A 25,785-nucleotide genomic window follows, 5' to 3' on the forward strand; every position below is an offset into this window, starting at 1 on the left:
GTAATCACCCCCAATTTCGATTTTATTTCTCAAAATGAAACTCTCCTACATTTATTTCTCGCCCTTTCTATCCTCCTCAATCTGCCATCGTACACCATGGATCGTGTGGTGATCGTCGGCGCCGGTCAGTACTATACCAACATACAGGGAGAATACTACTAACTCTACCCTTTTAGGGTTGTACGGCCTCATCGCGGCAAAGACCTACCTACAAGTCGCAGGCGCCTACGACACTCCGAAACAAGACGATGACACAACTCAAACTACCCACGCACTACCAAATTGTTTCTCCAATACCAGACAAAACGTGGAGCATACACCCGGATGTTCTCTTCTGGTTATTGACGCGGCCTCGGGCATCGGAGGGACCTGGGCAGAGAAGCGCCTGTACCCGAACCTGCTCAGCCAGAACTCATATGGAATGTACGAGTTCAGTGACCTCCCTCTGTCACATGTTGTCCCAGAGGAAGCGACGGGCGTTGGACAGCAGTTCATCGCGGGATGGAAGATCAACCGATACTTGCATGCCTGGGCTGAGAAGTGGAATCTCAAGAGGCATATCAGGTTAAAATGGAAGGTGGGTGTGAAATCTGTGAATGGGTTCGCATTTCTAACCGTGCCTAGGTTGAGAGTATCTGTCGCCTCGATAGTAAAGAATGGGAGCTTAACGTTAACATCGCGTCGAGTCCCCCGCGGGAGATCAGGGTGGTTTGCGACAGGTTGATCCTAGCTACGGGACTCACTTCGGTGCCGAATCTTCCCAAAACAAACTCCTCGTCGAGCATGATGAATTCCAAGTCTGTCATTCACGCCAAGGACGTTGGGGATTGGGCTCGCGAGAATCTAGGATACCAAACTCTTCCATCGACCCGAGCACCAGCACAGTCAAGCCATCCAAATAACGACCAGAGCCACCCGCTCAAATCTGTGGTGATCTACGGAGGCGCCAAATCGTCCTTTGACTTGGTGCACTTCTTCGCCACCCTCCATCGCAAAGATCCCGCGCTACATCTACAACTAGCGCCCAAAGATCCAGTGACAGTGCATTGGATTATCCGCAAGGATGGAGCAGGACCGGCATGGATGACACCGCCAACATCTTCGCTTCTAAACGGTGATACCGTTGGAAGTGACAAAGTAGTCAGCAGCAGACTGCTTCACTACTTGGTTCCATGTTGTTACGAGATTCCCAAACGCCTGTCCGGAGATCTGCGTATGGAAGGATCATGGTTGGTACGTCTCCTGCACGGGAATCCCCTCGGCCGATGGTGGATCCGCTGGTTCTGGCGCTCGGTAGACCGGGGATTGGAGGACTTTGCACAATATCAGTCTGAGCCGAAAATGCAGTTGCTTCGACCGAGCAATAGGTTTGTGCTCTTCATGGTTTATTTGTAAAGGCATAGCTGATTGATTACAGCGTCGTCTCGTGTGCGTCCGGTATTGGTATCACCAACCAGCCCGATCTGTGGGAGACGATCCGGTCGTCACACGTGAAGGTATATCGGTCCTCTATCGAACAGATCTCGGCGTTGAATTCACATGAAGAGAACCAACCGAGCAGCAGTGTGAACATATATCTTGATGACAATATCTGTCTTGAAGATGTGGATCTTGTCATCCACGCAACAGGATATAAGCCCATTGTTCCGATTAACTTCGACCCCCCGAGCTATCGCCTGGTCTTGGGCATGTCGGGTCTCATTCACAAAACCACCGAGAAAGACAGCACAGTTAATCAGAGCGAGGCAGGTAATGGGGTTGAGATTCCATTGGATGCGACAGTACATAGACATATCGAACACTGGAAAGCCCTTGACCGGCAGTCAGACGAGTTGGTGAGAAAGACACTCGCTGCGACCGGGTGCACACCTGCAGAACGGGGCACGCCATCATGGATCGGAGACTCGCAGCCTCTTCCATATCGTCTCTTCCGTCGGATGGTTGCCCCAGAACTCGTTGCTGACGGAGATCGTTCCTTTGCAAGCATGGGCGTTGTGCTCACCTCGACTATCGCGGTAGTCGCAGAGGTTCAAGCACTTTGGGTCGCGGCATTCTTGACAGGCGGATTGGATGAAAGCTCTGCAGACTGCAAGTCCGAGGAGCCTCCTGCTCTTGGCCTTGATGTTTTACCACAAAGCGTTATGGAAAAAGCAGTATCCGAAGATGTAGTACTTGGGTCACTGACTGGCTCTGGGCTCGAAGTCGATGCTATTCATGTTAGAAGATTCCTCGGTCTTATCATCAATATACGGAATGAAAGCTAACAGGATTCTAGTACAATGACATCCTAATGCGCGATCTCGGGTTAAACCCACACCGTCTAGGAGGAGGGTTCTTGAAGGAGCTCACGGGTGTGTACGAGCCATCTGCATATGCAGGGATAGTGGAGGAGTGGAGGAAGAAACGAAGCCTTGTGTAATTCGCATATGTATTCCGAATGACAGTGTCAAGGCATTTTGATGCAATTCCAGCTTGTGTATATCCGAATAGTATCGAGCCATTTGTGTCAATACCCACGCTCTGTCTGATAGGCGATTCCCATTTTATCGCCCCCACATGTGACCCTCCACGTGACCGGTGCGTAGGCCTTCCTCTTTCGTTGGCGCTCGCCCCTTCCCGTTTGTCGTTTTCTCCAGTTTCCCCACGTCTCCAGCGGTCATGACCGACGCCAAACAGAGCGCCCGACGGCTCACCCGGTGTCGGACGGGGTGTATGCGATGTCGCATACGACGACGAAAATGTATGTTGAATGTCTCTTGATGGTCAATGTCGATTTCTAACGAGAAATATAGGCGACGAGGGAAAACCGCGGTGTCGAAATTGTATCGATCGCAACTTTGAGTGCCAGTATGGCCCGCAGTTGACGTTTTTGACGAAGAATGCGCAGACTGTGCAGCCCTCGGAGGTGGGAAGTTTATCGGCTAATTATGAAGTGATTCGAGTAAGTGCGAGACAGCAAAATAGAGGAAAAGAAAAGAAAATTGCTGATCAAGTGGTAGTTTGTTAATGAGGACCCTGAGAATGCTAAGGATGAGCTTGACGATGGAGAAGATGAACCCTCTCTTCAGGCCGAGGAACCTCAAACTCAACCGCCGCATGAAGACCCTCCCGATTCTGACGTAGGCAGACCAGCAGAACCAGAAACACTCTCAGAGTTACCTATCTGGTCAGCCGACGAGCCATCTAGAGTACCAACTCCGCAACCCACAATCGCAATGTTCAGTGACAAAGACGAGTCTGCGGTCGCCGGGCTATTAGCATTGGGAACGAGTACAACCGAAACGATGGCGCCAGATCTGAACCTGTCGGAATTCACGATCTCACCGCCAGCAAGAGAACCGTCCCTCGCTCAAACAGTGACTCCAATCAACTTCCCCGATTATTCGGTGACCTTTTCTCCGGGTCATCTGCCCCAACCGGCTCCTCTCAATCCGGAGATGTCACCAACAGAGACGCTGGAACTGCTTCGACATTATCGCTACGAGGTAGCCCCATGGGTATGTCTGTCCAGCATGAAAGGGAAACATATCAAGACTAACATGGACAGCTGGATATATGTGATCTCGGGCAAATGTTTGGAATCCAGGGCTTGCAGTTGGCAATGGTCTCACATCCGGTCCGAACAACGGTGCTTTCTCTCTCGCAGGCATCGATAGGTTTATTACGCCCACATTCTTCGCGGGCGAGAACAGAGAAAAGTATCGGAAGCCCTGGGGCTCTCGACGGGCAATTGGACATCACAACGATCGCTTTTATGCGGGTCCTAGACAGGGCCAGATACTGCATTACGGATATGCCCTCGGCATGGTCTTTGCAGAGGGAAAGCGATAATGACATTATTGAGCCATTGAGTGCACATACAGTCGGGAGAGATCTAAACTCAACAATATACTGGCTATATTTGAGACTAGGTATGTTTCTTGAAATGGTTTCAGGGCTTACAGCAAAGACTGACAAGAAATTATCTCAAAGATCTCGGAGCAGCGCTGGCCGCAGATACCAGTCTCCAAGTTCCAATCCCTCCGTCGCCTCCATATTTTGCGGAAGGAGATCTTGGTAGTGACCCTTTTGGACTAGTCTTCTCATACGCACATCGCCCTCTCTGGCTCTGTGCGCGTGCTATAGAATTTATGCACAATGAAGATCCCTCTCCGCACTTGCCCCCGCTTCATGCGTGGATGGGAATTGTCGAAGAACTAGAACAGTGGTACCGGGAACGGCCTCAGGGTTTCCAACCAATGCTAGAGATTGAGACAGACGATCAAGCCGCCGACCCGAGCCAAAGCTTCTCGGTTGTTCTTTTTGCCAATGGCGCTGGAGTCTTCTCCAACCAGCTATACCACACAGCCATGTTGCTGTTATTACATAGCCGTCCGCGAACGGCGCACATTGCCGACATTCGTTCGGCGACAATGTCTCCTCTGTGGCATGCTCAGCGAATTTGCAGTATCGCTCTCAATAACGAGCGACGCGAGTGCTGGGATCCGTGTCTGTTGGCATCATTTCTGACAGCCGCGCGCCGCATGACACATGAGTCGCAGCAGCAAGAAATCTTGCGGGGCTTTGGCCGCATCCGGAAAATCACTGGTTGGAACGCTGGAGAGCTTCTGCGAGATCTTCAAGTGGAATGGGGCTGGCCGGAGGCCTAGATACTTGCGTATCAATAAGATAAGACGAAGCAGAAAGTTCGCAAATCCTTCATCCAGCTACCGGCGAGTGCTGTGTACCAGATTTCCGACTCCGACGAGTCAACTGGTACCCCCAGGCAAGTTCCAGATCGCGGATCCGCCAGCATGCACCCCATCCCGTCTCCGCTTCGATCTTTCGAATAATGTCAATGATGATCGCATGCTCAGAGACATGGCTGAACAGGCGCCCGGCAATCCATAAAGGCTGGATGGCATTGTTCAGACACCCCTGGTGAGGGTTTGCAAGGGATATGCCACAGATCCGCCGAGCATGCCACAGCGCTGATACGATCGGCGCCGACCGTAGCTTGATGCTCTTTGGCATGATATTCAGCAGGAGAATACAGGCGGTGTGGTAGAGCTGGTTTGAGGATATGGCGGCCCAGTGCAAGAACAGGATGTGCGGAAAAGGCTTGGTTTGAGTCGTCTGGACCGGCAGCAGCTCCGGTGGTCGATCCTCCACCCACTGCTGCAGGTCATCCCAGAGTCGAAGCCAGCGCCGCTGGAAGACGTCACCTGTGCAATCATTCTGTGCGCCCAGCTCGAGAAACTGAGTCCGGTCGGCAACCAGCTCGCAGGTCTTTGCGCACAAGTAAACAGCATAATTTGCATGCATATCTGGGGACTGGGTGGCCTGGAAAAGCTGGGCTGCATCTTCTTCCCGACAGTCAGGCGCAAGCCACTTGCTGGGACGAAGCAGGGTGCTCTGAGTCCCGTCTGAAATAAGTGCACCGCATAAATCTAGTTGCCCAATTAGCAATACATCCAAGGAATACGCTTTCAACACGTTGTCTGAGCCTCACCCATGCGCACGTAACACCAGAACACGGCCTGCAGTAGTCCGCTGCTGAAGCCATTGATTCCAAAAGCGTCGAAGAGAGCCGTGCACCCTTCCAGGTGGCGTCGCCAATCCTGCGCTCGTGCCGACATCATTTCGAGGCAGCAGAGCAAGACGCAAGCTGCGATCACCTTAGGATCGCGCATCTGTAGCAGTGGACTGAGCAAGCGAATAGCCTCCTGGTAGAGCTCAATACTATCGAACGAGTCCTGAATACCCTCCTTTCGCTCCATCTGTCGAGCTGATATGGCGAGTATCGCATTGAGTAGAGCAGGAAAAGTGCGAGCGAGGGCCGGGATTTGCACGCGAAACGTGCACTGAGAATCGAACATGTCAAGCTAGAAGATCACATTGCATGAGCCAACCCGACCTTTCCAATCATGCCTGTAACTGTCGCAGACCACCGCACTTCTTCGTAGCTTGACCGTAGTCACCAACGCCATCCTATCTGATAGAACCACTTACCCATGGAGCAACTTGTCCCACGTAATTCTTCAAGTACTCAACTCTTCTCCGACTGGAAAGCGCCGATCGCATTGGCAAGGGATCCCTCTCCATCCGTCTCTCTCTCTCATCCTCATCCTGCCCATTCCCATCCGGACTCGCCGCCCTCGTCGGCGCCGCAGACTGGGCGATTGTAAAAAGCATACATCGCAGCTCCTCCTGCGACGCAAGGAACCCCGGATCATGCAAGAACCCGTCATGGCCCCAGCTGGTGGCACCTAGTGGAGAAGGGAAGGCAGGGCCATCGGTCGAGTCCGAAGGTGTGTATGCAGGCGCATGCCGCTGCGGGAGAGCCCAGTCGTTGTTGAGGCCCGGCGCAAAGGCTGGTGGCGAGGAAAGTCCTGGTCCGTTATCGAGCTCGGTTGGGAATGGGACGTCACCCGTGAGGCGCCGGCGTTTGGGATACGGGTACATGGTGCATGGTATGTGTGCTGGCTAGATTACTGGAGGAACTGGACACAAGGGGGGTGCCAGGGCCAGGAGGGAAGGGGAAAGGAAGAATGGAGAGGAAAAGAAGGAATGGGGAAGCGGACGACAGAAATTGTGGGGAAACAAACCTCCGGCGGACGATAGAGGGAACTTCCCCAAACCTCCTAAATCCTAGTGCCTTAATAAGATTCTAAGTCTTAAGATTAGTCTTGAGATTGGTATTGAGATTAATTATGAGATTGTAGATTATATTTAAATTTGACCATAAGTAATCTTATTAGTTGGTTGATTCAAATCTATTTTAATCGGTTTCCTGTGGTGAAATCGCTTTTCTAAGGGATATAGGAAATCCATAGATTATATGGGACAAAGAATAACTGAAATCCAGATTCTGCCAGTTTGAAGATCGCTAACTAAGGGTTTTGGGGAAGTCCCCTCTATCGTCCGCCGTAGGCCTACAAGGGCCTGTAACCTTATGTATATCGATTGGTAAATCTCATCATGCTCTTGACAAAATTCCTCCATCTATATTTGAGATTAATAGGTAGAGGTCAAATTCAATCAGATATAGTATTTTTTTTTTTGAATACATAGTTCAACAGACAACCCTAAAGTATCCCGAAGCGTATACATAGAATTATCCAACCCTCGCGAAACCAACGAGCATCCAATAACATCCATATGTACACTTGTAGAAACACTATCGATTGTGTCAAACGTGTTCAGATCCCCATTCACATTCCAATGCCCTACCAGGAAACCAATCACTCCTTCGAAGGGAGACCCTTGCCCTGTAATTCACTTGGCCAGCCTCACCCTGCGCACACGCAAGGGATGCCACAAAATGGACCGCTCCCCAAAGCACGGAAAACTGCTTTGACAAAGTCAACAATTCTCCAAGATCAAATCCACGAACGTGGTAGTCCCGACCGTGTCGCATTGAAGTTTTGACCAGCAATTCGCATCTGCAAGCTTGAACCATGTACGGCCTCAAGCAACTTGCTGTCCTGAGCTTGATGCTCCTGTCTGTTACGGCCAAGGAAGCGGCAAAGAAGACGATGGTAGGTGATTTTGCTCATGACTACCCTTTGCAGGTTCTGTACTGACTTGACCTTTAGGTTGGTATCGAGACCGAGAAGGCTAGCTATGGCAAGGATGTCGAACTAGAAGACTGTGTCGAGCTTGACGAGGAGTGAGTCGCCTGGTAACGGAAATTAGGGATGTTATTGGACTGACAAGCTTTTAGGGAGGTATACACCATCTCCATTCGAAAGCATTGTCGCGTATTCACGTAAGTTGAACCACCCTTTTATGGTCCCAAGTTTGATGCTCATTCATCTAGTGGCTCCCTATGCACCGGTCGAAACACCCTCCTCAGTCCCGGCGACCACTCGAACAAGGAACCCGTCCCGATTACTTCTATCTACTGCCATGCGAAGTCACCATTCTGAACACATATACCTTTTGACCCAGTGGGTGATTTCATTCGCTCTGGGTTAGCGTGGCATTTGCCAAATTTCAAAATAGAATAATGAACCCTATACCTATCACACTTTTCATAGTACCCAGGAAAGTCGTGTAGAGAAAAGAAAAGACAATAAGCAGTGGTTTTTGTAGGTCTATGATTCATTTTCCATGGAATTGTAATTGTGTATGTTCGTAATAAGCACTATGTTCATAATCTATAAAGAAGCCTCCTCCTCATCCACCACCAAAACCTTGATGCTGCCGTTCCGAGGATCAGCGCAAAGATGCAAGGCATCCTCTGCTTTCTCCAACGGGAATACATGTGAGACCAACTTCTTCAAATCGAGGATACCACCACTCAAACATTGAATAGCCGGAGGCCATGTGTCGCGGTAGCGGTTGATGAAGCGCAGGTCAATCTATTACGATTAGTATGAGTTATATGTGAAGTTCGGTGGATATTCAAGGCCAACTTACCTCTGCGAGAGAAATATGCATGAATGGCAGGTTGTTCATAATCGCCTTGCCCACTCCAATAACCATCACAGTACCACCCCGTCGGGCAGTATAAGCAGCAGTACAAACACTGCTCTCAACACCGGTACACTCAAGAACGGTCTCAGGCGCAACGTATTCAGTGGGACCAAACAAGGCCCGAATAGCCTGCGCATTGCCCTCGGCGTCCTTGTTTCGGTCAACTTGGTAGGTGATGCACGAGGGAACCAAGTCCTTCGCGAACGCCAAACGGGAGGGCTCCAAATCAGTGATCACGATGGGATGGGCGCCCGAGGCACGAGCAGCAGCCAGAGCGATCAGACCGATAGGACCAGCACCACAGACTACAACACCGCGGCCGAGACTGAGTCCTGCGGTCTTGATGCCGTGCATCACCACGGAGAGAGGCTCGAGGAGAGCTCCCTCGGCGAATGTGACATTGTCGGGAAGCTTGTGTAGCCACTTTGCCGGGTGCACTTTGTATCGCTGAATTGTGCCATGGTAGGGGTAGACTCCAGCAAATTGGACATCTTCGCACAGGTTGTATCGTCCATCATCGCAGAGGAAGCAGTGCTCACAAGGAACACCGGGCTCAACGGCCACTCGGTCACCTACACAAGATATAGATTAGCATCGCACACAAAATATACACGAAACGATCACAACACCATCTCTTACCTGGCTTAAGATGGCTCACACCCTCACCACACTGCAAGACAATTCCCGCGGCCTCATGACCGATAATACAGTCACCCTCAAACACCAGCGATCCAATGCGACCCGTCTTCCAGAAATGTATATCTGACCCACAGATACCGGTGGCCTTGATGTGTACCAACACCTCTCCCTGCCCGGGCGCATAGATGGGCGCTTCAACAGACTTGAGCTTATGATCAGCCGTCACTTGTAATGACGGGTTAGGATGTGAGGCTGTGATCACTCTGCGATCGAGCGACTTGGTCGCAACCGCGACGGGTGCCTGCTCCAGCTGATCCACTAGTACTGACGGGGCCATTTGTTCGATCGGAAATTCTCCAGACTATAATACCAAGGGTCTCGGGGTCGTTGGAGAGTGTGGAGAGGCGTGGGAATTTTGACCGGACAAGGAGATTTCTTAAGTAACTGCCACTGCGTCGGCAAAGTATCCTTGTTGATGGACGGTGACTTGGTGGTGGTGGTTCAACTTGCCGAGTTTACGGAGGCGGTTAGCATTACCCCATTCGTCGACTGCCTGAACGGGTTGTTTTTGTCGACGCCGACCGGAGGCCTATTTGAAGGTCGATTTGCCCCGAATAGATGGATGTGGGAAGATAAGACAGACACACCTTTGTTGATTGATTATTTACTGTGTCATTATGACTGTCGAAACGAACGGCGTCCACAAGTCTGTGCCATCGGCTTTGCCTTTGGTGCAGAAGCTATCCAAGGACCATGACTTGGTGCTCAAGACCTTCCGTCTGCTCATTGCGGACTTGTGCCAGCAATTCAGCGGTGGTCACCCTGGGTAAGATCGAAATCTCTCTTGAGTACTTTCAAGTCGATCAAATATTGATTATGTGACAGTGGTGCCATTGGCATGGCTGCGATTGGCGTGTCTCTGTGGAAGTATGTGATGCGCTACGCTCCACACTCCCCAGACTTTTTCAACCGCGATCGCTTTGTTCTCTCGAACGGTAAGTAGAGCCACCAACAAATGGCAGCTTCTGACCACTGACTGATCCATGTGTAGGACACACCTGCCTTTTCCAATACAGCTTCCTGCACCTCACTGGCTACAAGGCCATGACCTTCGACCAGCTTAAGTCCTACCACTCCGACCGCGTGGATGCGCTGTGCCCTGGCCACCCCGAGATTGAGCACGAGGGAATCGAAGTCACAACCGGCCCTCTAGGCCAAGGTATCGCCAATGCCGTCGGTCTTGCTATGGCCACGAAGAACCTGGCCGCAACCTACAACCGCCCTGGCTACGACGTAGTCAACAACCACACCTGGTGCATGATCGGCGATGCTTGTCTGCAGGAGGGTGTCGGCCTCGAGGCCATCTCCTTGGCCGGTCACCTGCGTCTCAACAACCTCACCGTCATCTACGATAACAACCAGATCACTTGCGACGGGTCTGTCGACCTGACCAACACCGAGGACGTCAATGCGAAGATGCGTGCCTGTGGTTGGGACGTGATTGATGTCGAGGATGGATGTTTCGATATTGAAGGAATTGTTCGTGCTTTGGAGCAGGCTCGCGCTGCACAGGACAAACCCACTTTCATCAACGTCCGTACTGTTATCGGTCTTGACAGCCATGTGGCCGGTACTGCTGTTGCCCACGGTGCTGCCTTCGGTACCAAGAGCGTGGCTGACATGAAGGCTCTCTACGGCTTCAACCCCGAGGAGCACTTTGTCATCGGTGAGACCGTCCGCCAGTTCTTCCAGGGCCTCCCCGCTCGTGGTGAGCAATTGGTTCAAGAGTGGGACCAGCTGGTAGCCGATTACACTACCCAGTTCCCTGAGCTTGGTGCTGAATTCCAGGCTCGTGTCAAGGGCGAGTTGCCGGCAGACTGGGAGAAGTACATCCCCGAGAGCTTCCCTGAGAAGCCTACCGCGACCCGTGCTTCTTCTGGTCTTGTCTTCAACCCCATTGCCAAGGAGTGCAAGAACTTCATGGTCGGAACTGCTGATCTCTCCCCATCCGTCAACATGATCTGGCCTGGCAAGGTTGACTTCCAGCATGTAAGTATCAATCTGTGGTCCCATAATGATTTCTCACATCCTAACCTCCTTGATAGCCCGACTTGAAGACCACCTGTGGTATCAACGGAAACTACTCCGGTCGCTATATCCACTACGGTGTCCGTGAGCATGCCATGTGTGCCGTTTCCAACGGCATGGCCGCATACGCCCCCAACACTATCATTCCAGTCACCTCCTCGTTCTTCATGTTCTATCTGTACGCCGCTCCAGCCGTGCGCATGGGCGCTCTGCAACACCTCCAAGTCATCCATGCCGCTACTCACGATTCTATTGGTATGGGAGAGGACGGCCCTACTCACCAGCCTATCGAACTTGCCGCATTGTATCGCGCGATGCCCAACCTCCTGTATATCCGTCCTGGTGACAGCGAGGAGACGGCTGGTGCATGGATCGCAGCCATCGGGGCTAAGAAGACATCCTCCATCATTTCCACCTCCCGTCAAACCCTGCCTCAACTGCCCCAGACTCGCCGTGATGGTGTCGCCCACGGTGCCTACGTTCTTTCCGAGGATGAGTCTGCGACCGTGACTCTGATCGGTGTCGGCGCTGAGCTTTCCTTCGCCTTGGAGGTTGCGGAGAAGCTCAAGGCCGAGAAGGGTATCACAGCCCGTGTGGTCAGTTTCCCCTGCCAGCGTCTCTTCGAGCAGCAGTCGCTCGAGTACAAGCGCGATACTCTCCGTCGGCACCGCGGAATTCCTGCTGTCGTCATTGAGCCATACGCCCCCAACGGCTGGGAGCGCTACGCCGATGCTGGTATCTGCATCAAGCGCTTCGGCCACAGTCTTCCTGGCAAGGCAGCTTATAAGTACTTCGGCTATGATATTGATACCTTGACGAGCAAGGTGGCGGGCTACCTTGACCAGTTGAAGGGTGATGAGTTGCTCCGCACTGAGTTTGTTGAGCTATAAATGTTTTACGATTTTGTCTCTAATTTTGGGAGTTGGCACGGATTGCATATACTTACATAGAATGGGTGGGAAAATCCACAAATCGAGTTGAATGAAATAAAGTGAAAATAGACATGACAAATGCTGTTTCTACCACCAATAGCGAGAAATCAACCGTTACGATCACAATGGGTTCGTGCTTAGATAGTTGACTTTCTGCCATAAAGCTCTGCCCTCCTGCAGAATATGGATGCGCTGGCAAAGTGGCCGTATGCTGCCTTGCTGGCATCTACCTGCAATGAGAACCACCGCGTGACCCGCCACCCCAGAAGAATTTATCCTCTTTAGCCCCCAGAATTACCGGAGAACCAATGGGAGGAATGCGGGGTGAAGCTGGTGGAGGGTGGAAACTCATCTGTTCTCCACTTTGCGAAGGACAGTCCCAATACGGTAAGTGGAAGCGCTCTCACATCGGTTCTTCTCCGACTTTTGGCGGGGTGGAATTATTCCTGGTGGGATGAATTTTTTATCTTGGAAGATGCCGACAGTCTAGACTGATTGAAATGAATATGATAATGTCAATAGGGAAATATGTTCATTCAAAGTCATAATCTAACAATGTGAAAATTGGGTTAACCTTTTCTATGCCTCAACCCATCCCACAAAGTATTCCACAAGCGCCAGATGCTAAAATCCAAGCCCAACCGACTATAATACCTAATCACTTTCCATTCCAATCAGACTTGGTGACCGTAGTATCTAGTATCCTCATATCTTCCATCTCTTTGATCGTAAATTGGCCATTGCTGCTGGTGCGGCTCGTCATCGTTCGAATGCTCCTCACTGGCATGAGCCCGAAGAGGAGATCCTTCGTCGATAACATCGTCGTCAATCGAGCCTTGCTTCTTCTGTTGTTTCTTTTCATCTTTGAGCATCTTTTTCTGCATTTTCTTTTCTTCCTTTGCCATCTTCTTTTGTTGTTTCTTCTCCTTCTTTGCTTCCTTTTCGGCACGTCGCACTTGTTGGAAGCCTGAGTCTGGTCCCTGGAGGATGCGACCGGGGTGGATCACGTTCAAAGTCACCAAGGCGAGGAGCATTGGGACGGCATCGAACACGTATTCATACCACTCGTGGGTGAGGACTGGATTCGTTGGGGAGGTTCCTTGCGCATACTGGCTGATTCGGAAGATAATGCGAATCTGTGCGGTATAAGCGTCAGCGATGCGATCATTTGAAAGCGTGACTAGGTGTGAAGGTTGTATCAACTCACAGTGATCATTCCCAATGCGAAGTAGAGAGCATAGAAGAGCCATCTCCATGAAAATGGTCCTCGAGTGAGCTTTTCATTATAGATTTGCTCAGAGCTCTCCATTTTGATCAACTTTCGCTGGAGGTTAACTGCGAGTGCGGCGAAACAAAGAATAAAAGCCTCCTGAAGACCGATTCCACCCATGTAGATGTGGAGTCCGGTCATCACAAGGCTTCCATTATCTTGATTGCTGGCAAGAATAGCGCCAGCTGCCTGGACGATAAAGGCGAATATATCGAGGCAAACGAAGAGTACGCCAAACCGGCGCGCAGAGATGCCGACGAGTTTCTGATCCGGAAGGAAGAAGTGTATCATGCGACCGAGGGTCATGTAGAGGAAGGCATTGATCCCTAATCAGGTAATTATCAGTAAGGAGATGAAGCATAAGGGAATATCTTGGGGATGATAGCTTACATATCGGGGCGAGGAGAAAGAAGAGCACGTAAAAGGTGTCCCAGTTCTCATTATTTTGTTGGCGCGTTTGAAGGGTTCGAAAAATGAAGGCGAGAAGTTCCCAAGCTCCGCCCATGATCACTACCCATGCATAGGCCTAAAGAAGCTGTTAGACCAGACAGTGGTAGAGAAGAGTATATTGTACTAGCCTTCTTGTACATCACAGCCTGAATGCCATGGAGAAGGGTGGTCATCCCATAAAACACACAAAATAGGACCGCAGCAGCGAATGAAGGGACATAGTAGAGTATGGCATCGCATGACTCAGGTGGGAGATATCCATTCTTTCCAGGGGCAATATTGAGGCAAGTCGCTGACGCTGTTGAAGAGATTGTCGTAGATGAGGCTGAAATTGTTGCAGTGGGTGCCATTGTAATTGTTATATGTTCGCTAAAGGGAAGGAAGATATAGAATGCAAAGATGATTGTTTATTCTGGATGATTTTCATGGCTACTAGGCGAGATTACAGACAGATTTATAGCTTCTGGGCTCGACAGCTGCACCATCTCGTATATTTCAGGCACCATAGTTCACGATGCTTATCCAAGAACACAGAGGGGCTGAGCACGACCTTAAACATTCTGGCCCCCAATATAGACGAACGACCCAATCAGAACGCGCAAGGATTCGGGATACTGCCTGAAATTATTCGAGCAGACCAATTAGAGGCATTTGAGCACTAGCCTTACAGTTTGGCTATATTTGGAGATCCTTTACCGTCGATGGACCGTCCATGACCAACAATTCAGACCTCTTCCCGAAGCTCGAGAAAGGTCAATGTAGCGGTAAATCGATAATGGCTCAATCTTAAGCTTACTGGGTAGTCCGAATTTATTTTTACTTGTACTCACACATATCGTCATTCGTGCATGCATGTTAAGTCCTTTATGTTGGAACTAGCTCAAAATGTGCTGCAAAATAAAGCTCTGGGTTTCCAATCCATACTCGGGCGAAAGAAACAAAGAAGACACCAAGGATATACATTTATCGAGCCCTCATTTGAAAGGAGACGGCCTAGCCGGGGAATATGTTAATATACATTAATTAAATTGACAATGTAGACCTTCTCAGTCACGACCAAAGCTAAAGACTTTCCATCGACTTTCTTTGACACGCCTTGAGTGCTGGGTGATAGCGGAATTGTGCGTGTTCACGTGGTCAATATCGTAGGGATTGGCCTCATAGACTGTCTCTGTACGCTCCAATGTCGACCGAGAACTTGTCGAAGCGCTGTCTGACGCGATGTGGAGCGAATCCGTTATTTCAGGATTGTTTTCAACACCAATGAGATCAGATCCCGCTTCAATCTCGTGCTCGGGCTCGGGATCCAGGTCATTGGCCTTTTTGGTCAAGGAACGCATAAAATCGTCTGCTTCCGCTGCGTATTTGCACCTTTGTCGAATAACAGGACCGTAGCGATAAAATATGAATGGGAAGGGGACGCAGGCAAGTGAAAGGAAAGCTGGAATGCACGATGCCCAGTGTATACCGAGGTTGTGGTACATGTATGTGGTGAAAAGCGGAAAGACTGCACCGAAACACGAACGAATGATAGAGTTTGCAGCAAGGACTGAGGCAGCGTAAATGGTGTACGAATCAATGAGATAATTCATGATCCCCAGGAAAACCAGCACCATGCCAAAGCCGAAGGGGGCGGTAGCAAGCACGCACACAATCCACGGGATCGATGGAGAATTAGTCCAGGCAAACCAGAACAAGCCGATAGGAATAGCGAGACCACCTAAAATAGAAGGAGGTAGACGAGCCTCTGGTGGTGCAAACCCGTTATGCTTTTTGTGAATACGGATATACCGTTTATTGTCGTGCATATTGAGTCCCACCGCCACCATCATCCCGATCATCACCGAGAGGAATGGCAAGCTCCCAATACCCTCACTCCAGCCACGAATCTCTTGAAAAACGATTGGAAAGGCGTCGAAAAGCATATAGAGAGTTCCATACACAATAGCCATATAAATTGAAAGTAGCAGGACGATCGGCTCGGCAAATAGAAGGATCCAGGGGCGACTCAGTGCGGCGCCGAATGCCTCGCGCGCAGATACCTTGCCCCGGTCAATCTCCATTTTGCTGCGGTACACATGGCCAGTGAGAGAAGAGAGACGCTGAGCACGCTTTCTTAGCAAGACAGGTGCATAGGTCTCAGGAATACATAGGCTCTCCACCATCCATATGATACCAGTGAAGATAGCCAGGAATCCTTGCACCCATCTCCAGCCGGCATTCTCACCGAGAAATCCACCCACCACAGGACCTAACGAGGGGCCAAGGAAAGGTGCTCCGGCAAACAAACTCGTCGCTAGACCACGCTGGTCCGCAGCAAATATATCGGCAATCACTCCGCCCGCATTGGTAAAAGGCGATGAGCCGAAAGAACCGGCGAAAAAGCGGAGGATGATCAGAGTCCATATGTTCTGAGACCCAGCAGCACCAGCACAGAAGCAGGAAAGAGCAAGGAATGTAATCAAAAAGACGACTTGACGCCCGACAAGCTCACTGAGAGGAGCCCAAAGAAGTGGCCCAATCGCAAATCCAAGGACAAAAAGAGAGACACCAAGAGTGGCGACTTCTTCACTGACATCCATATCTTTGAGCACCTCCGATATACCACCTGCATATGCCGAGGAAGCCAGGGAGACGGCCAAGGTTGCAAACGCGACAATCACGGTATAAAGCCATTTGACACGGGGATTGAACTGCATGGGATTTCTGGGGTCGTTGGGAATCCATTCAACAACGAACGGATCTTCTTCTGTTCCTGCACCAGCGTAGGGATAATCGATGATCTCTTGGGTAACAAAACCCTGATCGGTCATGAGTCTCCAATAAGGTATATGCCGGGGGTATGGCGCTTCATCGCAATCTTTTGCCATCGTTGGCATGGTGTAAAGCTGATCCCATACACAACCCTGGGTGTGATGAGAGGCGAAGAGAAACAAGTTTCAAATTGAACGAATTCTCAGCATAAAATTGCCTCGTATGCTGAAGATCCTTTGCGCGTAAATCATAAGATTTACGTGCTACAGACACAGAAGCCCAAGATAAGGTACCGCGCACAATTATTGCTCAGTTAGTCGTTGTTGCTCCACTAGTGGCGTCTGTAACGCGGCATTTCCGAGTCCGCTGTAAAATTCGGGTCGTGAGGTCGGCAAGCCGATTGATCGGCTCACTGCAGAGCCTCTGCCGGGTGCCTCGGTCCTTTGGGTTTGGGTATCGTGTATCGGCGTGACAGTATGACAACGGCAGCTATCAAATCTTTCCCTTGCCTTTATATTGGGCCCTGTAATATAAACATCATGGGGGTTCATCCCTCGGACCCCTTTGTCGCCCCTTGAAAGATTTTTCGCAACACCCACATTCCAATTTATCAGCGAAAGCATAGGCCAGCAAAGTGTTGATAAATAATTAGGCCTCTGAAATGATTCTACAGTACCTATATCTAGACCAAAATGCAGTATCCGTAAATTTTAATTATCACGTATCCTGACAGGAGCAGCTCGTGTCATGGATCTGATCCTCCTTGCCATTTCAATGGCCTTCACCATAGCTGGAGCCAAATGCAGGACACTCAGTTAGAGACACTTATTACGCAGCCCTCTGAGAATAATCAGTTTTTCCACATGACTTAGTTAACCTCACGAGACAGATTTCTAGGAATGGCGAATATTTAAAGTTCAACAGGGAGCCGTTGTTTGGTTGGTCGATCTAGGCGTCGAGCACCCAGAGCTTGTCTTTCTGGAATGTAGCCCTACCGCGAGTTTTCTCCTTTCGTAGGGTACCCACTTTTAAGAAATCTGCTCCGGTGTATTTGCGATAGATTTGATCAAGTTTGGCTTAAAATTCCGTAACACAAGAGGCTGAGTGTTAGGACCTAGGCCTCGTCCACCTAGGCCTAACGTTGTGCGCTACTATATATCAGTCCCGGGCATGCTAGAACATAGCGTTCTAGCATATTTAGTCTTTTAAACTAGCATGTTTATTGAGTACTTTTAACCTGTTTGGTTAGTGCGCCCGGTCACGAACCGTAACACTACCTAAGAGTGGCATATCGCTTGCCTGGATTGCCAGCACTCAAATTACTTACTACATACAAGCCAATGCAAGTGCGAGATGATGTAGAAGCGACTGTATGTAGTAGTATTGAGACTGAGTTCAATGTCTATCTACTCTTTGACGTGGATCATCTGATTATGCCCTTTATAGATATTTGGATTCGGATTTGGCCATGCTAAGAGCATTTGTGATATCGATTCACGTTGACACCCTCTTGCCTATTGACGCGTCTTATCAACTCAATCAACATTCCAGTGCTTGTGCTACTCACCCGACCAGCAAGACTTGTACAACTTTTTGGTCTGTGCGTAGGAGGTATTCAATAATCACGGGAAAGCACTCAAACTGGTATCGACTGAATACAGTGAGCTATTCGCTCTAAGTGGCGATGCAATTACTTGGGCTTATCGAGAATGGTTTGCTTGCATCACAGATAATCATACTCGGCGAGCAAGAGTAGTAAGTCATATCGATTTGGGCTTCAGGGTTCATTCATAGGCTTGACGGGCATTTACGCCGACCTAGGGATTTGATGCCACATTGCTGAGAGCGGGAGTGACGTCCCGAATTCCAAGTGCGCGTTTTATGTGAGCCTATTGGTATCTTGAATTTGATGGTTATCAAGTCTTTCAGAGTTGTTTCGTCATAGCTCAAGCTCCTTGAAGGTTATTTCAACTCTGTCGCAGTGACGATGGCCCCGCTTGAGTAAAGTTCAGACAATTCTTCTGATGCTCTCATGAGAACGTGTCTAGGGTGTTGATTCTGATATCAGCATCTGAGTGTTATCATGCCTTCAACAGATAAATATGATGATGTAGTTGGTTTGGTCGATGTCAAAGACTATGCGCCCAGTACCAGGAGTGATAGTCTCGCAGCTCACCCATCTCGACTTTCATATGAAGAAAAGGGCGCTCAAGTATCTCACTACGAGCACAATTTGCCGGCCGTCGATGGAGGAATGCAAGCATGGCTATTCTTGACAGCGTCAACTGTGCTTGAGGCCCTAGTCTGGGGTGAGTCCAGTCTCCGAAATCTAGTCTACATGTTACTGATATGTACAGGCTGGGCGGATGCCTTTGGGATTTTCCAGGACTATTACAGCGTACACGAACCATTTAAAGTATCTGAGAATATCGCCGTTATTGGGACATGCGGAATGGTACGGCTTCTTATTTACGGAACCCTCAACTCGACTGACAACTTTCATAGGGTATTGCATACCTGATCGCCCCTTTGGCTATCGTATTCATGATTATCGTTCCCCGTCTCGCCCGTTGGGTATCGACTATAGGAGTTGTAATTATGTGTCTGTCGCTTGCATTGGGTTCTTTTGCTCAGAATGTAACGCACCTGATTCTGACCCAAGGGGTCATTTTTGGGATTGGTGGCTGTCTTGCTTATACGCCATCGATCCTCTTCATGTCTGAGTGGTTTGTCACGAAGAAAGGCCTCGCCTTTGGCATTGTATGGGTGAGTCAATATTCGAGCTTCGTCGTGGCGGCTTCAATTTACTGATGAGAACAGGCCGGCTCCGGAATATCAGGCGTGATGTTCCCACCGATCATTGAGTGGCTACTGGACCAATATGGGTTCAAAACCACCCTAAGGGTCGCGGCAGCAGTTCTTTTCATTCTATCCGCTCCGTTCCTGTACTTTCATAAACCCCGTCTGCCAGTCTCGAAGGATGTCCGACATGACCGACTCAATTTCCACTTCCTATACAACAAGGTATATCTCATTTATCAGCTTGGAAACACCGTCGAGGCGCTAGGATACTTCCTACCAACAATTTACCTGCCGATGTACGCTCGCAGTCTGGGTGCCAACGAGTTTTTAAGCTCGCTGACGGTGGCCCTCGTAAACCTTGCATCTGTCTTCGGCTCTGTACTCGCCGGGTTTCTGTCTGACCGCTACCATGTCACCACCGTCATCTTGATATCCACCGTCGGCACAGTTCTGTCCGTGTTTCTTGGTTGGGGATTTGCCGTTACTGTTCCGGCTCTGTATGTCTTCTGCGTGGCCTACGGTCTCCTTGCGGGTGGGTTTTCTTCGACGTGGTCGGGGATGGCAACTGAGATACACAAGGCCAACCCCCTTGCGGACGCAACTGTCATCTTCCCATTCATGGAGACCGGCCGGGGAATTGGAAATATTGCCAGTGGTCCACTTAGTGAAGCGCTGGTCAGAGTGGATAATTGGAAAGGCCACGCATGGGGAACGTACGGGAGTGGGTATGGTGCGCTTGTGGTCTGTACAGGAGCGACCGCACTTGTCGGCGGCGTGGCAGTGGTGGCGCGAAAGCTCAGATGGCTATGAAATGGCTCAAGTCCTGAATGAGTGAGAAGGTGTGTCGCAACTTCAAGTCCACACCTGTTGATTACATGAAAATAGTGGCAAAATTTGGAAGCCAAGTTCGTTGGTGTGCAATAACGCTCTCAAGTATATTCAGTGCAATATAGATACATGTCATTTTTTCGAATCATTCTAGTTCATGCCATCCTTACTTCGTGACCCAACCCCAGACTCTCCAATACCAAGGCTTGGGAGGACCGGCCTCCTTCTTATAGTCCATTCGTCCAGTATCAAGATCAGCCTCGGCAGCACGAACGAAAGCCGGCCGCATGATGATCTTGTGCCCCAGGTAAAGAACCGCGAAGACAATAGGGCAGATGTAGGCGATGAAGAAGTCGGTGACATTGAATGTCGGGATGAAGGCTGTGAAGCCCTGGGTGAGGGCGATGAGAACGTTGAAGAAAAGACCATACCAGGCTAGGTAGGGTTGGAGAATAGCCTTGTAAGGGAGTGTATCGCGAGAGATGCCACGAGCGGCCAGTGCGCGCATAAAGGCGATGTGGCATGCATTGATCGAGGACCAAGTCACAAATCCAGCCACACTGGACAAGTTCACCAGCCAGTTGAACACCTGACCCGCATCATTGGACACGTTCATGAAGCCCAAAAGTCCGAAAAGGGCAGTGAACATGACACTGTTGTATGGCACCCCTCCTTTAGTAGTACGGGCGAAGAACTTGGGGGCAAAGCCCTCGTGCGCGAGTCCAGTCAAAATTCGGCTGCCGCTGTACACATTGGAATTTGCTGCCGAAAGGACAACAGTCAGCAACACGGCGTTAATCAGGCTCGGCAGAACCTTGACACCGGCCAGATCGGCAGCAATGACCATAGGCGAGGAGGATGCGTTGGTGGTGCTAGTAGTCAGTCTGTCATTGGTGTAGGGAACAACCAGGCCAATGAAGAAGATGGTGAGCACGAAGAAGAGGAGAATTCGCACGAAGGTCTTGCGAATGGCAGAGGGCACAGTCTTTTGCGGGTTCTCAGTCTCTCCGGCAGCTACACCCACGAGTTCAGTTCCTTGATACGAGAAACCGGCTTGGATCAAGACGGCCCAAAATCCAACGAACTTGCCCACTGACACTGGCTGTTCGATCAGATGGGTCGCAAAGGCACCGGGGTTATGCCAATAACGGAATCCAAGATAGCCCTGCGCACCCACACCGCAATCAATGCAAATAGCGAAGATCATGAATCCAATGACCGTTGCGACCTTGATCGATGAGAACCAGAACTCCAGTTCTCCATAGAAATTCACAGGAAGGAAGTTCAAGGCGGTGATAAACACCCAGAAGACACCAATAAAGATCGCAATGTTCAGACTTGGATCCCAGTACTGAATAATAGTTCCCGTAGCAGTAAGCTCGACGGCGAATGTAGATGCCCAGTTGAACCAGTAGATCCATCCCATAGAGAAACCAAGACTCGGATCAATCAGACGAGCAGCGTAAGATGTGAAGGCGCCAGGGATGGGAATATAGGTCGCGACTTCGCCGAGCGAGGTCATCACGGAGTAGACGATTGAGCCGACAAAGATATAGGCAATGAGAGCGCCTGCGGGGCCGGAGTATGCGATCGCAGTTCCACTAGATATGAATAGACCTAAGAGAGTCAGTTATGATTGTCGTCAAATCGAATCACTCTTCCGAGTTCGTACCGGTTCCGATAGTTCCACCTAGAAAGTAAGACGGTACTCATTAGCGACATGTAATTGTAGCCTGGCTGGTATGCAGTTATATGAACGAACCGATTGCGATCATCTGCAGATGCCGACTCTTCAGCTTGCGCTTCAGCTCTCCGGGAGGCGATTTCGAGTGATTGCCCTCCGCATCAGATGGTTTGATATCCTGGGCGACATGCTTGGTGTCCGAGTCGAGAGCTTCGCCTTTCACCGACTTGCTGGTGATCTCGGGCGCGGGGGCAACATCTTTAGCTGCCATGACGGGCCGATGGGGTTAGAAACGGCGCAAAAGAACGGGGGCAATCGTTAAGTGTCTATTGACACCCCGGATAGCCGATCAGTGATGGATAACTGTCTGGAGAAAGCTGGCAAGAATTTTCTCTGCCTCCATCTTGCAAATTTCCGTTTTCGCTTGCTGGTCCTCGGTGCGGTTCCGTCCAAGGCAAAAAAGGACCCACAGCCACCACGCGGAGAGGAATTTTCTTAGGTAAAAGGTGCCGGAAAGGAAAGAGAACACGACTGGTGGCACCAGTCGGCAAGCCGAGTTGAGCCAGACATTGTGTGGTGCCGATATGATGCTGCCTGACAGTCTTGCTGACTGAAATGCTTGGTGTTGTTCTGGAGTGTTCTCAAGTGGAGTTTGAAGGAAGAGAAGAAGAGGAGATTAATAAACGCCAAGCCTCATGCTTTGTATAGGTCACGTGCACCGTGGATGGACACAGGTCTAAGGAAATAACATTTATTGCTTTAACCATTCTTATCACAAATCAAATTGATCTAAAAATGGCGAGGAAAAGCCTTGTTATCTTTTGCGATCAAGTTATTGTTGATGCTATTTCAAAACGTGTGGTGCTGGTCACTATCCTGGCACAGTGACGACCCTGCGCTCTTAGGTATTCACAAGATCTATATAGATGTGCTCCCTCCTTATAGTAAGTCGATCAAATCTTCGCCTTCGAGGACTCCTTTGCTTCCATCTCTTTCTTCCGAGGGCCTGCAAATCCAAATATGTACGCGGCAATCTTTCGCATCTGAATCTCCTCGGCACCTTCCGTGATCCGATAGCGTCGAAAATGGCGATAGATGTGTTCGAAAGGATAGTGGCGTGAATAACCATCGCCACCGTGGATCTATTTCAATTAGCGCAATCCTTTAAAGTGTAAGTTGCAGGGAATACCTGAATCGCTCGGTCGGCAGCCTGGCAACATAGTCGATTGGCCCAGAAATTACACATAGCCACCTTGTCGCTCAGCTGGCGCTCAATAGCGACCCATGGAGGCTGCGATATTTCTCCTGCTTTACTTGCAGCCACAATTAGATCCATATCACAACTCGTCTTCAAGATGAGAAGGCGCAACATCTCGACCTGGGTCATCAACTCAACAACAGGGAATTGGATGGCCTGGTTGTCCGCCAGCATCTTACCCTCGCCCCAGATCTTTCGCGAACGAGCACGCTCAATACTTCGATCGAGACAGAACTTGGCCGCGCCACAGGAACTTGCTGCTTGGCGTATACGATTCTCATGCACAAAGGTCTGTGCTATGGCTAGGCCTTGATCGACAGTACCCAGCACGGCCGACTCGGGTACCCAAACGCGATCAAACTCGACGGTTGCGTGGTCCGTTGGCATGTTCAACGTCCATTCATAACTGGCGATTTTGACTCCCGGGGTATCGCGGGGTACCAGGAAGGCTGTGATGCCTCTTGCAGATCCTGCAGCTCCGGAGGTCCTCGCAAATATGAGAAAGTGAGTACAATGATGGGCGCCTGTCTGCCACTTTTTCGCTCCGCTGATTTCGAACCCACCCCGTTGGCGACTTGCTACAGTCGACATGAACGTTGCGTCACTGCCGTGATCAGGCTCCGTTAGTCCAAATGTTGCTCGGAACTCCCCTCGAAGTCGAGCAGGGATAAGTGTCTGCCGTTGTTCTTCACTGCCGAAATGGTGAAGCATAAGGACATCTGGGAAGTTTCCAACAATACTGTGCTCGTTCTGCAAATCATTCGCCAGCCCTAGACCACCGCCATACACGGGATGTGATGATAAATGGAAGCGAATGGCAGACATCCACAAATTGGTGTCAGGATGCTCCTGGCCACCGTATTGTTTGGGGAGTGCAAATCGGTACAAGCCCGCCTTATCAGCGAGGATACGAGCCTGGGCTATATTCGAGTAAGAGCTTAATATCTTCTCTCAGTGTCTGATATCCGGTTTTTATATAAGACTTACTCAGTAAGGCTTCCCATTCTGGACGTGGGTTGCCATCTTGATCCCAATCTGTTCGAGCATGCTCACGGCGATGATCGAAGAAGCGGTTGTTGTCGTTCGCGTTCTGCAGTGGGAGGATGCTAGACTGGATAAACGAATCAATTGACTGAATATGAGCTTTTAACTCAGTTGGAAGTTCAAAATTCATATTGACGACTGTATGAGCTCTGAATATCGAGCTTGATCCCATCCTGACCTTATGTATGGAAGTTAGAGAAGTGGACCTATGCCCCATTTCCCCGCATTCGGACCTCGGCTTCCACTTCGGTTGCTACTCCACTTGTGCATTATGGATTGGCTGGATGAGAGTATCATCGTTCATCATAATATGATGATAATTGACGTTATGAAATTTAGGTAAATCATTTTCTCTTCTTCTAGAGACAGTTGCCAATTGACCGGAGCCCGAAGTCGGAAGCATTTACCGATAGCCAGTTTCTATCCTTAGTGGTAGCTTCCGCTAAGTCAGCAGAATTAACAAAGTTGAAAAGGAGAGCGGAAAATGCCCCAGCGGTGGCTATCGGCATAGTATAGGGAGGAGGTTCTAGTTTATTTGGCGTCACATCCTTCTTGTGTATACTTTAAGTATCCCTTCCAGCATTATGGTATCATGGTCGATTGGAATAACTTAAGACATCAGTTGTGCAATGTGGTAGATAATAAGATGGCCTACATTTCCCAATAAAGATGTGTTAGGAACTTTGACAGTTCTAGCATCAAATGCGCCCCATTTTGTAACCACGGACTCCTTTTTTAAATCGTGCCACACCAAACACACCCAGCCATATCAATACTGACTAGATTCTTGGGGGTTTGATCTATCTCGCACCCAAGACCATGTTGGCGGGAAATTCCATGGCTTTCACATGGTACACATGCGCTCAGAACCCATGTTGCTGGTAGTGCTCTAGATGTTTGAGTAACACTGTGGTTATGAGGCTGGTAAGATTCCAAATAGGAATTGTGTAACAAAACTTGCCTATGGATGGAATACTCTTATTATAATCGATTAGATTCTCGTTGGCCTAGTCCTTTGATATTGAATGTCGCACGACTCCTGGCAGGTCATCACTTTGGGAAGCCATACTAAACTGCAGAGTATTTATAGGTAGGAGATTTGCCGGACGTGATAGGTGTCTTGTCGACGGTGGTATAGTCCTTGTAAACATTTTAGGCTAACCGCAGTGGGAAGCTCAGCCTGCGGACGATTATGAAATGTTTCAAATAGCGCTATGAGCTCTACACGATCCATCTTCTACTTTTGCTGAACTTTGCCGATTATTTGTCAACTATCGAATTTAGCCCTATGTTACAGTCATGCTACCTGTTTCATCTGCTCGTCTTCACTGAAACCAGACCTACAGCTGCTGTGGGACACCATCTTTGTGCACGACCAAGTCTTGGACAGTCGGTGAAGAAATCATGGGGCAAATGTCTAACCCCAGACGCCACGAAGCGATTTTCTCAGGTGCATCCCTGCCCAGTCATGAGAAAAATTCTCCGACCATCTGAAAATGCATTAGTGTTTGCTGCCAATTTTGTCCCTGCAGCTCCATATAATGCATGAATTTTCATGCATGTGCGTGTGTAAACA

The 25,785-nt window shown here is 49.7% G+C and overlaps 11 protein-coding genes across 11 annotated transcripts; 5 read left to right on the forward strand and 6 right to left on the reverse strand.

Annotated features, from left to right (window-relative positions):
* Window positions 1-96: 96 nt before the first annotated feature.
* N7496_008959 (uncharacterized protein) lies at window positions 97-2,264 on the forward strand (the record flags this gene model as incomplete). Its single annotated transcript, XM_056701878.1, has 4 exons — window positions 97-124; window positions 177-577; window positions 625-1,367; window positions 1,418-2,264. The coding sequence occupies 4 exons, from the start codon at window positions 97-99 to the stop codon at window positions 2,262-2,264; spliced, it is 2,019 nt and encodes a 672-aa protein (XP_056553941.1).
* A 394-nt stretch (window positions 2,265-2,658) lies between these two features.
* Window positions 2,659-4,649, forward strand: N7496_008960 (Zn(II)2Cys6 transcription factor domain-containing protein; the record flags this gene model as incomplete). Its single annotated transcript, XM_056701879.1, has 4 exons — window positions 2,659-2,710; window positions 2,793-2,941; window positions 3,012-3,497; window positions 3,912-4,649. The coding sequence occupies 4 exons, from the start codon at window positions 2,659-2,661 to the stop codon at window positions 4,647-4,649; spliced, it is 1,425 nt and encodes a 474-aa protein (XP_056553942.1).
* Window positions 4,650-4,698: 49 nt separating this feature from the next.
* N7496_008961 (uncharacterized protein) lies at window positions 4,699-6,444 on the reverse strand (the record flags this gene model as incomplete). Its single annotated transcript, XM_056701880.1, has 3 exons — window positions 4,699-5,429; window positions 5,492-5,864; window positions 5,992-6,444. The coding sequence occupies 3 exons, from the start codon at window positions 6,442-6,444 to the stop codon at window positions 4,699-4,701; spliced, it is 1,557 nt and encodes a 518-aa protein (XP_056553943.1).
* A 995-nt stretch (window positions 6,445-7,439) lies between these two features.
* N7496_008962 (uncharacterized protein) lies at window positions 7,440-7,910 on the forward strand (the record flags this gene model as incomplete). Its single annotated transcript, XM_056701881.1, has 4 exons — window positions 7,440-7,520; window positions 7,578-7,651; window positions 7,706-7,750; window positions 7,802-7,910. 4 exons carry the CDS (start codon window positions 7,440-7,442, stop codon window positions 7,908-7,910), a joined length of 309 nt encoding a protein of 102 aa, XP_056553944.1.
* Window positions 7,911-8,141: 231 nt separating this feature from the next.
* On the reverse strand, window positions 8,142-9,436 carry N7496_008963 (NAD(P)-dependent alcohol dehydrogenase; the record flags this gene model as incomplete). The annotated part of the gene is made up of 3 exons (XM_056701882.1): window positions 8,142-8,345; window positions 8,404-9,032; window positions 9,100-9,436. The coding sequence occupies 3 exons, from the start codon at window positions 9,434-9,436 to the stop codon at window positions 8,142-8,144; spliced, it is 1,170 nt and encodes a 389-aa protein (XP_056553945.1).
* Window positions 9,437-9,776: 340 nt separating this feature from the next.
* N7496_008964 (transketolase family protein) lies at window positions 9,777-12,077 on the forward strand (the record flags this gene model as incomplete). The annotated part of the gene is made up of 4 exons (XM_056701883.1): window positions 9,777-9,925; window positions 9,985-10,094; window positions 10,151-11,148; window positions 11,205-12,077. The coding sequence occupies 4 exons, from the start codon at window positions 9,777-9,779 to the stop codon at window positions 12,075-12,077; spliced, it is 2,130 nt and encodes a 709-aa protein (XP_056553946.1).
* A 716-nt stretch (window positions 12,078-12,793) lies between these two features.
* On the reverse strand, window positions 12,794-14,189 carry N7496_008965 (RTA1 domain-containing protein; the record flags this gene model as incomplete). Its single annotated transcript, XM_056701884.1, has 4 exons — window positions 12,794-13,255; window positions 13,327-13,715; window positions 13,780-13,915; window positions 13,968-14,189. 4 exons carry the CDS (start codon window positions 14,187-14,189, stop codon window positions 12,794-12,796), a joined length of 1,209 nt encoding a protein of 402 aa, XP_056553947.1.
* Window positions 14,190-14,885: 696 nt separating this feature from the next.
* N7496_008966 (MFS transporter) lies at window positions 14,886-16,709 on the reverse strand (the record flags this gene model as incomplete). Its single annotated transcript, XM_056701885.1, has 1 exon — window positions 14,886-16,709. One exon carries the CDS (start codon window positions 16,707-16,709, stop codon window positions 14,886-14,888), a length of 1,824 nt encoding a protein of 607 aa, XP_056553948.1.
* A 1,967-nt stretch (window positions 16,710-18,676) lies between these two features.
* N7496_008967 (uncharacterized protein) lies at window positions 18,677-20,205 on the forward strand (the record flags this gene model as incomplete). Its single annotated transcript, XM_056701886.1, has 4 exons — window positions 18,677-18,902; window positions 18,951-19,048; window positions 19,099-19,359; window positions 19,414-20,205. 4 exons carry the CDS (start codon window positions 18,677-18,679, stop codon window positions 20,203-20,205), a joined length of 1,377 nt encoding a protein of 458 aa, XP_056553949.1.
* Window positions 20,206-20,389: 184 nt separating this feature from the next.
* N7496_008968 (putative amino acid permease (Can1)) lies at window positions 20,390-22,178 on the reverse strand (the record flags this gene model as incomplete). Its single annotated transcript, XM_056701887.1, has 3 exons — window positions 20,390-21,840; window positions 21,896-21,913; window positions 21,986-22,178. 3 exons carry the CDS (start codon window positions 22,176-22,178, stop codon window positions 20,390-20,392), a joined length of 1,662 nt encoding a protein of 553 aa, XP_056553950.1.
* A 682-nt stretch (window positions 22,179-22,860) lies between these two features.
* N7496_008969 (acyl-CoA dehydrogenase family protein) lies at window positions 22,861-24,339 on the reverse strand (the record flags this gene model as incomplete). Its single annotated transcript, XM_056701888.1, has 3 exons — window positions 22,861-23,049; window positions 23,097-24,085; window positions 24,153-24,339. 3 exons carry the CDS (start codon window positions 24,337-24,339, stop codon window positions 22,861-22,863), a joined length of 1,365 nt encoding a protein of 454 aa, XP_056553951.1.
* Window positions 24,340-25,785: the final 1,446 nt, after the last annotated feature.

Source organism: Penicillium cataractarum, assembly GCF_028827025.1.
Source record: "Penicillium cataractarum strain IBT 29864 chromosome Unknown utg000007l, whole genome shotgun sequence".
Lineage (NCBI taxonomy): Eukaryota > Fungi > Ascomycota > Eurotiomycetes > Eurotiales > Aspergillaceae > Penicillium > Penicillium cataractarum.